This window comes from Mustela erminea, chromosome 14 (assembly GCF_009829155.1).
Source record: "Mustela erminea isolate mMusErm1 chromosome 14, mMusErm1.Pri, whole genome shotgun sequence".
NCBI classification, from domain to species: Eukaryota; Metazoa; Chordata; class Mammalia; order Carnivora; family Mustelidae; genus Mustela; species Mustela erminea.
The window spans coordinates 10,635,947-10,649,882 of NC_045627.1; the positions used below are offsets into that span (position 1 = coordinate 10,635,947).

General features: G+C 41.5%; 1 protein-coding gene across 11 annotated transcripts in view; it reads right to left on the bottom strand.

Annotated features, from left to right (window-relative positions):
* Positions 1 to 13,936, bottom strand: part of CHRM3 (cholinergic receptor muscarinic 3) — a 506,787-nt gene that overhangs the window by 155,789 nt on the left and 337,062 nt on the right. The window contains exon 1 of one of the 11 annotated variants that reach the window (XM_032314021.1): positions 7,031 to 8,826. The exons of 8 other annotated variants lie outside the window; for them this stretch is intronic. In XM_032314021.1, the coding sequence (XP_032169912.1) occupies positions 7,031 to 7,107 (77 nt within the window). In that variant the 5' untranslated portion in view covers positions 7,108 to 8,826. Of the gene's footprint in view, positions 1 to 7,030; positions 8,827 to 10,878; positions 12,683 to 13,936 lie in introns of those variants that run through there. 2 more of the 11 variants (XR_004278962.1, XR_004278959.1) reach the window with 2 other exon arrangements.

Sequence of the window (13,936 nt, forward strand, 5' to 3'; positions counted from 1 at the left end):
TCGCTTAATGTTATTTCATATTTGAAAATGGAAAACAAAATAAATCCTTACAGCACTTATCCTATATTTTTGTTGGCAATTGTTCAATTAGGAAAATATTTAACCAAAGTGGTATTTTGCTAAAAGTCAGTATTCTCTAATTCTATGGTACCAAGAACTAGAAGTGATTGTGTAAATGGTTTATTCCCACTTCTCATTTAATAAAAAGAAAACCACAAGACTCTATGCTTGAGACAGGCTTGACTCACAAACTTCCCAAGTAGGCAACTTCCTTGGGCCTGTGTGTGTTCTGCCAATCTCCCCACAGAAGACTAACAACTCAAGGAAAATTCACTCTCCTTGTCTTCCAAAGAAGCAGAAGTATGATCGCCCAGCCACATTCCTTGCCGTGGTACACAGCTTTGTGACTGCTCTTCCCCAGTGGGGTCTGCTTGGACAGATGTCACTTCCATGCCTGATCCCAAATTTCCTAACTTGGTGCCTCCATGTTCTTTGTCCTCTCCGTGTGCTGGAATGATACTAACTAGGGAGATCTGGAAAATGACCTCACGATGTAGAACTCACTGACTTGGAACAGCCCTCGAAGACCTTTATGCAGACAATACATAAACTTCTGCTTCCTTGAGCTCCTGAACTACAACGGATCTTTTGCTAGAGTGGCGTAGCATTCCCCATCTAACACATAGTCCTGATGGACTCTTCCAGCAAATTAATTCTCTCTTGTGTTTTGTCACATTACTTTAAAGTCACAATGGGTTATTATTATAGCTCTTAGTTTTAAATGCTTAGTCTGTGCTCCACCGAATGTTAAACACTTTCCCTGGATTATATTATTTAGTCATACAAACCATCTTAGGTAGACAGCATTGTTGACCCCCTTTTGTAAATGAGAATGTGGAGGGTCCTTGAATAACTTGGTGAAGCTGACATGAAAGTGCACGTCTATCTGTCTGAGCCCTTCCTTATGTTCTTTCTTCTGACCTGATCATTGTTTCTGTGGAGTTACACTAGCTGGTTATACAAATGGGCAGTGGCCCACAATTCCAGCATCTAAAAGAAATGATGTTAGGAGTAAAAACATTTTGATAAAAATCTAAGAATCCCAGAAATATGAACTTTATCAAGAGGACTGCTATCCACTAGTTCTTAGCTCATCAGCACAAGTCAGTTTAAGATGACTGATATAGGGGCGCCTGGGTGGCTCAGTAGGTTAAGCTTCTGCCTTCAGCTAGGTCATGCTCTTGGGGTCCTGGGATTGAGCCCCGCATTGGGCTTTCTGCTCGTCGGGGAGCCTGCATCCCCCCGCCCCTCTGCCTGACTCTTTGCCTGCTTGTGACCTCTCTCTCTGTCAAATGAATAAATAAAATCTTAAAAAAAAAAGATAACTGATGTAAATTGCAGATATACACTGCAGAAATTGAATGGCAGACATGGACAGGTGGGCTGGCACCCTTGTTTCCCTTAGAGCAACACAGAAGATGCAAACAGAAGGTGGCCATGACTCTTCCATGCATGTCCTCTCAAGGGGTCATTACTGTATACATCTTGATCTGGCATCTTTTCCTTTGTTAAGGGTAAGCTGAAAGAATCCATCAGGAGACATTTGGTGTGAAGAACATGTTCGGGGAGTGCAATGTGGAATCCTTGAAGGGGAAATCCTCACACAAAAATGGAATTTGGAGAGCTGACCAAATAAATAATGGCAGCAACATAAGTTGTTAAAGAAACTTCTAAATAAATTGCAAAAATGCATTTGACAATAAATACACATTACTGGAGTCTTCCTAGAGAATGCTTTTACTGTGGGTTCTGTCTGTGACTTTTTTTTTTCAATCTTATTTTTAATAGTCTTTCATGTACTTCCTTCTAACGTACATGAAGTACTTTTCCAATCACATTTATATCTACTTGTCTAACGTTTATCATTTTTCATTTGCATCTTGTTTATATTGTATCTTGTTACATGTTATATGTTACATGTTATATACACATTATATATATACATGATACACATACACACGTTACATCTTATAACGTATCTTGTTACATTTACTAAATCCTTTTCCAGCCAGTCCATCAACTAGGTTGCAAACTCTGATGCTGAATTACAGGTAGAAAGATGGAGGTACACACCCATCAGAGCAGTTAGGAAAAGCTGCGTTCCAGAAGAGAGTGGGAAGAAGAGGTGTCACAGAATGGGTGACATTTAAGATAAAGCTTGAAGGAACTGCACAAGTATTATCCCCATTAATAAAAATTCCACCTACAAATAATCATTTCTTCAACAGCCATCATGGACTATCCTAACCACTAACTGAGACTCAAAGTCTGTGGTCTTGGCTTCATTTGTATCATTCAGAAAGGGCCTTATGACTCAAATATCTTCTACCCATTTGGGCAGGTAAAGTTCTTCGATAACTTAAATGGTCATTTTATAATCTGAGGTCAAGGTGTCCTACCTAAGTAAGTTCCTTAATACCTTAAATGGGCATTTTATAATGTGAGGTCAAGATGTCCAACCTAAGTTTTAATTTTATTTACAACAGAAACTCTTAAATAACAATACAGTTGTTCTGGCTCGCGATTAAACTACCGTTGTTAAAAAGGGTTTCCAGCACCCCAAAGCTCAGATGCTCCCACCCGATGCAAAGCTACCCCTGAAACTTTATGCCAAGCTCTTCACTGTTCGGAGTGATAATGAGAACACTTCTGCTTTCCTACTTTAGGATTTGTGGGGCATAATTCAGCATGCACAGCAGTCTGATCAAAACCAGTCTCCCAAGAGAAAAAAAACAAAAACAAAAACAAAAACAAAAAGGGAGATTCCACTGAAGCTCACTACTGCAAAGTTGTCAGGGGTCAAAAGGTAAAGTTTCACGACTGATAATGATTCCTCTTTCTTTGCCAAGTACTGCTGAACCCAAACCCACATTTTATTAAAATATAAAACAAATCTTGGGGGGAAAATCCTGCCTGAGTTTTAGGCAGCTACGCTGCTTGTTGCGTGGGCTTTCCTCACCTGGACCCTAACAGGGAGTCATCTTTCCTATGCATTTCAGTATATGCTGCTTTCTTCCTTCCTTCCTTCCTTCCTTTCTTTCCTTCTTTTTTTTTTTTTAAGATTTTATTTATTTATTTGAGAGACAGAGAGAGTGAGTGTGTGTGTGTGCTTACCACACCAGGGCAAACCTATGAATGGGGGGAGAAGGGAAAAGGAGAGGAAGAGGAAAGAAAGCCAGAGGGCCGGAGAGGTACAGAAGGAGAGGGAGAAGCGAACTCTCCACTGAACAGGAAACCTGATTTGGGACTCGATCCCAGGACCTTGGGATCATGACCTGAGCCAAAAGCAGATCTTTAACCAAATGAGCCACCTAGGCGCTCCTACTGATGCTCATTTCAATGCCTGTTTTCACAGAGTTGAACCTTTCACAGAGCCACAAGTACAGCCTTGATACTGCACAGAAATCATGTCCTCCTCAGAAAAGCCATCCACTTGACACGAAGGTCAAGTATTTCAGCCCTGCATAAATCTAGACAAGGCTAACTCATAAAACAGAAGGCACACCAGGATTTGCATAAACCTCCTTTGTCTTCTCCTAATTGTTTCTTTTTAAATGATGTTGGTGTTTAAAGGCTAATTATATTTGTCAAATGAATTCTATCCATCCATTTTGGACTAATCATATATTCCCTTGCTGTTCCTTCTTTCCTTCCTAACACTGAAGTGACAATGAAATAACTTATATGCTAATTGATTCCAGTTAATAACTTCATAGTTGGAATTTTTCTGACCTAGAAATCGACTTCTGCACAGAATTTACTACTTAACTGTCCTGACATTTCATTAACTGAAAAACATTGGGTATTTAAAACTTCTATGGAATTAAAAAGAGTCAAGGACAGATGGGTATTATGATTTATCCCCTTACTAGAACAAGAGCTGAACAAAAGCCCACCATATGATGGTAGGTTGATCCGCCTGAGAATGAGGAAAAAGTGACCATAAAAAACTGCCTTCACAACAAGAGAGAACTGATGTTGGGAAAGACAAAATAAAACAAAAATGAGGAATGTGACTCTCAACGTGAGGATTAATGATAAGCTGTTAACACCCAATACATTTCAAAGTAGTGCAGATAATGGGCGAGTGTGTGCACACTTTCTTCCTGAGTGGTGGTTTAAGAGACCTCAATAGCAGGGGAGCCTGGGTGGCTCAGTGGGTTAAGCCTCTGCCTTTGGCTCAGGTCATGGTCTCAGGGTCCTGGGATCAAGCCCTGCATTGGGCTCTCTGCTCAGCAGGGAGCCTGCTTCCCTCTCTCTCTCTGCCTGCTTCTCTGCCTATTTGTGATCTCTGTCTGTAAAATAAATAAAAAAAATATTTTAAAAAAAGACACATAAAATGAGACTGAAACTATAAAATTCTTAGAAGAAAGCATGGAAGAAAATTGTGACATGGGTCTTGCTAATGATTACTTGGAAATGACACCAAACAGAGGCAACGAAAGCAAAACTAGACAAGATACTGGACAAAACTAGACAAGATATCTTGTCTATATGATTATATATGACTATATATATCATATATGATCATATATGATTATCTATATAGCTGATAATCAAGTACAATTTTACAAAACAGTGAAATCTACAGGTGTCTCTTCAAGTTAAAATAACATTACTTCCTTATTCCTATTCTGACAGTAGTCCTTTGCACATCAGTATTCCTATGGAATTAAAAACATTATTCTGCTTATGAAATTGATCAGAAACATTTTATCAATACATTTAAAATATTGAGCACATTACAAATTGTCAAAGCAAAATCTTTGTGCCCTGTGTTTTCTCAAGTTGCTCTCCATGTTTGACCAAAAAGTGAACATTTGATTAAAAAAAAGAGGAGCAAGAATGGTTTGGGATGGATGGATAATATATCATCATTTCCTGCTACAAAAGCTCCCCATCCCAGGTCCCGAATCAGAACCCTGCAAAATTTTCCAAACAGGCAAACGTTTCAGGATTCTGATGGGATTCTGATGGGATTCATCTTCAAAGTGCCACAAGTAATTCTGATGCATGTCTTCAATTGAATGCATTGCAAAATTAAGTGCTCTCACAAGGCAGGAATTTCTGTATATGTTGTTCACTGCTCTCTATTTAGCTTCCAGAACAATGCCTAGTAGGTGTTTAATAAATATTTGTGCCATGAATGACATGAATTCCTTGGAAAGGAAACAACTATAGAAATCAGTCCATTTAAATATATGGAAAGTCAAATAACTGATTTTTTTTTACATCAAACAAGAATAAATTTCAGTTTTTCCTTTTATTTCACCCATTATCCAAAATTAATGAGCCAAGTTTCTTGTTAGTGGATTGGAATGTTTGGAGTAATAAACTTTAATCTTTAGTAAGGTTTTTTTAAAATAGATTTTTTTTAAAAAGGTTTTATTTATTTATTTTACAGAGAAAGAGAGATCACAAGTAGGCAGAGAGACAGGCAGAGAGAGAGGGGGAAGCAGGCTCCCTGCTGAACAGAGAGCATGATGCAGGACTCCATCCCAGAACCCTGAGATCATGACCTGAGCCAAAGGCAGAGGCTTAATCCACGGAGCCACCCAGGCGCCCCAGATCTTTAGTAAGGCTTTTAAGTCTTGGAGAGCAAACAGACAAAATCTCTTTATTTGATTTTTTGGGGGACCTTTCATACTTAAAACCACATCCTGACGAGGGAGAGAATGAACTACTTAGAAAGAAAATTGATGTTTTTTGGTGAGACAAATCACTCTTCATTAACAGCATTCCGAAGCTTCTATGAGAAACAGTATTGGTGGGACCCTTCTACCCATCTCTGGGTATTTTGCTTTACACATCAAGTATGCTTTCTCATGGCTAGCTAAGCAGAGGTCAACAGGAGTAACTATTACCTTGGGTAAGAGCTCTTTGTCCTTAGCCAAGTTATTTAAATCTCTGAGCCTCAATTTTGTCACTTGTAAAATTACACATGTAATAGTGTTTTAAAAATTAAATAAAAATTCATGTGACACAGAATGTGTCAAGAAAGCAAGAAATGTGACTTTGTACTCTGACTCTATCAACACAGGGATAAGCTCCTCTTTGATTGTGGGGGGCTCCCTTCAACAAGCTGTAAGGTATGCATATTCCTGGTTCCTATAGCTTCTGCTCCGGTAAGACGCCCCCCACTGTTTTTCCAAAAAGAAATACTGCAATTTGGTCAGTATGATATGAGTAATGCTATTCAGGGATCAAAAATATGGGGGTATTTCTGGATTGCCACAATTTCCCCCATATATTAAATCAAAATGGAGGGAGGTGCCTGGGTGAATTGTTCGGTTAAATGTCTGCCTTCAGCTCAGGTATTGATCTTGGGGTCCTGGGATCGAGCCCCATGTTGGGCTCCCAGCTCACTGGGGGGACACTGCTTCTCTCTCTCCTCCCCTGCTCATGATCTCTCTCTCTCTCCCTGCCTATCAAGCAAACAAGTATAATTTTTAACAAAATAAATCAAAATGTGATTTAGTCCCAAGTAAGTTGGATCCATTTCCTTAGGAATCAAGTAAAATGAGTAGTTAACTGTGACACCCGAGGGTCTCGCTCTGTGGAGAGAAATGTATTTACAATGTACTCACATTTCAAAATAGATCATCAGCTTATTTACTTATTATTTTTTTAAAGATTTTATTTATTAGACAGAGAGAGACAGCGAGATAGAGAGAGAGAATACAAGCAGTAATAGTGGGAGAGGGAGAAGCAGGCTTCCCCACCAAGCAGGGAGTCCCATGTGGGGCTCAATCCCAGAACCCTGGGATCATGACCTGAGTCAAAGGCAAGATGCTTAACGTCACCCAGGGGCCCCAGACCATCAGTTTAAGAGGAAAATTACTTAAGCCCTTCAAGAAAAAGAAGTCAGACCCATCATATTATGCTCTCCCAAAAGTGGTAACAATAAGTAACCTTAAACACAGGCCATTGTTTTTTCTTCAGGAATGTTTTTTTCAACAGGAAGAGGTACCTGTAATCTTTCCATAGTGCTTGACCTGATGTCCTGTGACTGTCACTTTCAAACTTGTTGATAGTTACTATGCACATGAGTTAAGCCTCCTCTTCTTCAGTTTAACCTTCTCTGTACTGCCAGTTACTTTTTTAAACAATGTATCCAATCATGTGACATTCCTGTTTAAAAGCCTTGGATGGCTCCCATCTGGTTGCAGAACAAATACTGAATTCCTCGGCATGTCGGCTAAAGATGTTAGCAATCTGGCTCCCCAGTCTGTCTCTCTAACCTCACCAGCGGCCCCTTCCCACCCCATCCACACCATGCCATCCTACAGTCTGACACTGCTTCCAGCACTCTGAACCTTCCCTCATCCTGTGTCCTCGCACAAAGTCCACTCTTTGCCTGCTGTGTCCTTGTCCCCGATTTCTGCTTCTTGATCTGAAGCAAATTCTTCAGGATCCAGCCCAGATACCATCTCCTCCAGGGCAACTCATCGTGTTCTCTTCCCTCTCTGGGTTGCCACAGACTTAAATGGTTTATGAACTGAGGACTTCCGCATGGATGTGCCAATCCAGATGTCCTCAGCCTGGCATTCTTGATTCTGGCATCTAGCTAGGTGCCTCCTCCACCTTTCCCTATGGATGTTTAATAAGCATCTCAAAATGAAAACTGCTAAAACAAATCCTCCCCTCCCACCTGTCCCCCTTCTCAGCAAACCTCCCCATGCTGGCTACCTTCCAGCCACATGGGCCTCTTTGATCTTTCTTGAACTAGCCATTCACGTTCCTGCCTCAGGACTTTGTGCTTTTCCCTCTGCTGGGAACAACCTTCCTCTCTAGCCACTGGCCCCTCCCCTAACTCCCCCAGGCCTCTGCTGAGCTGCTGTCTTCTGAGTGATGCTTTCCTTGACCTCCCTACCTAAAACTGCAATTCAGGGACTCCCTGTCACTACCCCCACACCATGCACCTTCCCTTTTTTCTCGTTTTTCTATTTTTCCTTATGGTATTTATTACCTACTTACATGCTATATACTTCATTCCCATTTTTTGTTGCTGCTGTTGTGCCCCTGGTCAGAATGTGGGCTTAACTGCAAGAACTAGGCTCGTTTTGTTCACTGCTGAATCTCTAGGGCCTAGAGGCTTATGATAGTGCCTAGGGCACACAGTGGCTCGGTGAACACACGTTGAGTGAAATAGATATCAATTTTACCATTAAAATGGAGGGCATTATGTCAAGATTAAAATAAATAAAAATAATTTGACTAAAAAAAAAAATAAATAAAGTCACCGAGGAAAGGAGAAATGGAGTGATCATTTCTGAGTAGCCTGGGAAAGGAATAAAACTTTAAGAGAGTAGATTTGGATCCAGGCTCTGATCCTGACTCTGCCACGTACTAGACCAGTGGCTCCGAACATATGACCAAGCCGGTCTGTCTCGGCTTGCTTCCATGTGACGTGGGAGGAATCAGGGATTTCATCTGAAGGCTGCTCAAGATCTAGTTGGTCCTAACTTCTCAGTCAAGGTCAGCTGCTACCATCCCCAGATCCAGCTCCCAGGACTCTTATTTTCAGGCCATCCCCACTAAAGATCACACCCCTATTTCCATAGTTCAGTTATTAAGGAACATACATCGGGTGCTCTGGTAGGTTCTAGGAATTAAACTTCAAATGAGAAATTGGCCTTAAAGAGTGGACACTTGACCACAGAGGAGACTAACAAACAGAGCCTGATGGGCTCGAATTCTGTTCAGAGAGCAGGACAGAAGAAGTGTGTTGGAAGGCATAATGTCTGCTCTGACTTCCAACAAGTGAGCAGAGGTTAGACATACTAGCTTCTGATCTAAGCTCTGGATAACCCCGCACAGGTTTCACAATCTTTTTCTTTTTTTAAAGCAGTCTGAGATTTTTTTTTAATATTTAATGTATTTATTTGAGAGAGATCACAAGTAGGCAGAGAGGCAGGCAGAGAGAGGAGGAAGCAGGCTCCCTGCTGAGCAGAGAGCCTGATGCGGGGCTCGAACCCAGGACGCTGGGATCATGACCTGAGCCGAAGGCAGAGGCTCTAACCCATTGAGCCACCCAGGCGCCCCACAGATTTCACAATCTTTACGGTCCTCCAGGTGCACCTGGGGAGCTGACCCAAAGTGCAGTTCGTGCTCAATAAACATTAGTGCAATGAAAGCTGTTGCTGTTGATTTCATCATTAGCTAACTTTGAAGTAACACATGGCCAGATAATCACTCCTAAAATGATCCAAACCTACAATCCTCCAAGAAAGAACCATGGAGAACTTACAAGAGAAATCACTGTAGCCCAGATCATGGTTAAAAGCAAGACAATCTTCTCCCTCCGCCCAACCCCCGACCCCCAGAAAAGGAAAGAAGAGAAAAATTGGGGGACAGAGAGTCAGGATCACTGGTTGAGTTATCCCCACCCTGTTTTTTCTTAAGGGTCTGTCATTTCTAGAGGCTAGAAGCCCTTTTGTAAGTGGTGTTAATGAAAAGCGCCTTTTTCTTCCAAATACTCAAGGAATAAAGACCCGGTTGGAAGGACGCCCAAACTGTTACTACGCCATCTGCAAATAAAAGCAAGTGCATTGAAAGAAGAGAGGGAACATGTGCAGAAAGCCTTGAAGGACAAAAGGTTAAAACTGTAAATTACATTACAGCACAGATTTGGTAGGAAAAAAAGACAGGTTTGTGTTAAAATCCTAGCTGAGCATTTGCTAGGGCTAGACTTGCAGCGAGTTGTTGATGGCACCTAGTTTTCTCTTCTGAACCAGGATAGCAACACTTTGTGGGCTGATGACATAGGCTGAATTAAACAGTGAGACAGAAGGGAAGTCCGGTCCTCAGTGCCCCAGCCACGCGCTCTCCAAAGATGTGGGTGAATGAGTCAATGACCGCTTGACAGCTCCCTGGACTGTACTTGTGTATTGTGTATAAGCCAATGCCCATCTCTAACACTACTCCTTTGGAATTAGTCAGATTTGAGATAAAATATTCAGATTTTCCCACAGATTCAAACTAACTTGTGAGCTTACAAGGCCAGAAGTAGTGAATTTGTAACTGACTCTTTAATTTGGCGGTGGGAATAGGGAAAATGTTTCTCAGCAAATAAATGTGTGCTGTGGTTCTTTTTGGCTTTATGAGGGAAACTGTGAAATCTTACTGTAAATCTCCTCTACATGTGGAGGTCATGAGGAAGAATATTGTCTTTTGGAGACAGGTCCATTCTCCCCAAATAGACTTCCATCCCTGCTTCACGGAAGTGTAATTGACAAATGGACGCTGGGTTTCTCTTTGTTGTGGCTGGGATCGTAAATGACGGGGCCCACTGATGGGTGTCTCACACAGTATTCTAGTCGCCATGTTTCATGGAAGTGTGTTGATAGGTTTGCATGACTTTTACTAGGAATTGAATTTCCCCAGCAAGAGAACATCAATGATCAATGCTAAAATAATTAAAGGATACTTATGTTTAACTGGAGTTTACTGAAAAGAATATATTGAGAAAAGCACCCAGAATACAATAAAAAGTGATGACGAATGGTATCCAACGGTCACCTGCCGCTAGTAAAAAAAAATTCTCTGTTTTGTTTGAAAACTGATTTCAACTTTGACTGCAAACTGTAAATAAAATGAGAAGTAAATTGGAGGCATCTTCATTACATAAGCAAATGTTAGAGCTTCCATTTAAATCAAAGTTTTTTAAAGGTTTTGTTTATTTGTTTGACAGACAGAGATCACAAGCAGGCAGAGAGGCAGCTAGAGAGAGAGGGGGAAGCAGGCTCCCAGCTAAGCAGAGAACCTGTTGTGGGGCTCGATCCCAGGACCCTGGGAACATGACCAGAGCCGAAGGCAGAGGCTTTAACCCACTGAGCCACCCAGGAGCCCCTGGAAGTTATTTTTTAGAATTGGTTTTTCTTTGGACCCCAAGTCATGGCTTTGATTAAATATTAGTAGGCATTGAACACATCCCCAAACTCTTTCCCCTTTTAATAAATTATAGAAACTAGTAGCATTCTAAAAAGATCTATACTCAGCAAGGTTTACATAGAACCAAATGATAGTATGAATAAGTAACATGGGCAACAGCAATTGAGATTTTTGGTTTTCTTTCAATTATCACAGGACCTGATTTTTAAATGAATCTTGTTAGAAGTTTAAAAATGACACCAGACTCTTGTTTCGTTAATGTTCAGACTTGCAACATGTTATTTCTTTTATTTGCATATTTACTACTCATTAAATGAATGTGACACACATTACAATGGTGGTAGATTAAACATGGTCCCAGGTGATTTTTTTTTTTTTAATTGGTTTGGTGTGTACGTTATTTCTCTTTCTTCTCACATAGCAGTGCAACCTGCATTGTGACCCAGTGACTAGGAGGTCTCTTTATGGGTAAGTGCACTGAGGTTTCAAAGTTTGAGGGTTGTCAAAATTCTTGACTGCTCAGGTGTCTGATAGATGGGGCATTTGAACATGTAGAGCTCGGAATCTGTCTGCCCAGAAGCATTTGCTCTTTCAGTCGAAATCTTTGTTGGCAAGAAATAGATTTCAGGAAAACTGCAGCACAACTCATGAGGTGGCAAGTCTTCTAGAACTTTCTGTCCATGGTTCCACCTTGCCCGCTCAATGAATAAACCAAAAATGTGCACTCTAATGTGTGTGCTGTCTGTGCCCTTAAAGGGTCTCCCAATGATGTTGAGCTTCTTTTGGATGATTATGGAAACCTCCTCGTCTTTGATGTCAGTGGCATCTGTGGTCACGTAGGGGTAACGATGAGGATGTCTAGGGAGTCCTTGGACCGTTTGCAGTCTTGAAGCACAGCAGTTAGAAAGGCTTGTGGAAAGAAGATAGCTGGGAGCCAGTATCTTGCAGGAAATCCTTCAAAGAAATCACTGTGTTCATCATCAGGGTATCTGGGGATTTAAGCAGGTGATGGCATGGAATGCTTCCAGGTTGTGACGACTCTCATATCCCGATGATATATTGCGGTGTAAGCCATTTTGGCCCAAATATGAAGAAATTTACTCGCTGGATGAGATCATTAACCCAGGAACTCAGGGGCTTACAGGACTTATAGGCATGTTTCTGCCACAACGCAGGTACTCGTGTATTAAGGAAAGAGCTGTATATTTCCTCCAGTTCTTGGGTGAGGTGATCTCCCCTTTGAAGGCAAGTTAAAGGTCTTTCAAAGATTTATGCACTTTCCCACCACGGGAGAGTGTATTTCTGCAGCTCTAGAATCCAGGCTGGACTTGTGACTTGCCTTGACCAAGAGCATGTGACGGTCCTGATGTATGGGACTTCCAAGTCCGGCCGTGATGAGGCCTGTTTCTGTTCTCCCCCTCTCAGAATGGCAAGACTGTCATTGGAAACCTGGCTCTCGGGCTGGATCAGCCCTGCAGAGGGGAACTGAGATGCCTTCAGTCAGCCCCCCTAGCAGCCATACAGGTGAGTGAGACAATCTTGGACCATCTGGCCCCAGCTGGACCCCAGATGTCCACAGCTGCATGAGTGACCCCAGGTGGGACAGAAGACCTGCTCAGCTGCAAATAGCCCAAACTGTCACCAAGTGAGTGGCGGCAGGTGGTTATTACCAATAGTCACTAAATTTTGGGGGTGGATCTGTAGCAACAGGTAAGTGTGACAGCAGTTCCTAAAATAATTTAAATGATACAGAGATTTTCTAAAATACATCATTTTAACATAAAGTTTCTCTTGCATTAAGTTCAACAGAGAAACAGATGAGGGAAAACATATGCACCATGAGTTGTAACATTTGCTCAGGATGTTTTGGCTTATCTTTTTTATCCCCCCCCCAGGGGAAAAGAAAAACATGTATTCATTATATCACTAAAGAAACTGAAAAGTTTGGAGGAATTTCTCCAAAGGTGTATTATAAAACCAATACTTATATTAGGTCTTGACTGATTGAAACTATGATGTTCCTTTTTGGTGCCTCGCGGGGTTCTTGAGTCTGTGACCCATAAGGCACACAGTTCACACCTACTTTTACACAGACATGATAAGAAGGCAGAAATGTCACACGACTGAAGGAAAAAACCATGTAAACTCCTGGGACCTACAGCTCAGAATCCAAGTGCAACAGATAGAAGATGAGAGAGGCCTGGGGTTGTGGGCAGCGTGAGGCCGTATGGGCATGGCCACTGTGCTGGAGGGGAGGGTGGTGACAGGATGAGGGACCAAGGATGGTCACAAAGTGTGGGGCTGACGTCACCTCATAGGGACACAGGCAGAGATGTGGCCGATGGACAAGATGGAATCAGATTTACATTTTAGAAAGAAGTTTCTTTTAATTTACCATAACACCTTCTTCTTTGTGAAGCTAAATGTAGCTTTTGACTAGGTTTCCCTACAAATATAAGGTGTGTGTGTGTGTGTGTGGTGTGACTGTATGTATATATGAACGGGGTGTGGGGGCTTCCATTGTAAATAAAAAGGCTTTAACTGACTGAACTCAGCCAATATTCAATTGGCTTCAAGGACGGAATTCCTTTCATTTATTTGTTCAAACCCAGATGTCTTACGAAAAGGATATGAGATCGCTTACAGAACACATACAAAGAGCTGAGAAGAAAACATATGAATACATCAAGAAAAAAGAAAAACAGGGAATCATAATAAGATTAAGCTCGGGGAAACATTTTTAAAAACAACAATGATTTATTTTCCTAAACCTGACCTTCCCCATCACCTCAGTACTGTTTGTGAAAACACCCTCCATTTCCTTGGTAGCCCGTGGTACCTCAGGGCACGCGGTGCTCATGTTTCCTGCCTCAGCAGCTCAGACTGAGCCTAGAACATCTTGTCAAAATTCCAGACTCCCAGCTTTGAAAATGGGGAAACAATGGTAAAACAACAACAACAACAAAAAAAAAAGGCGCCATTT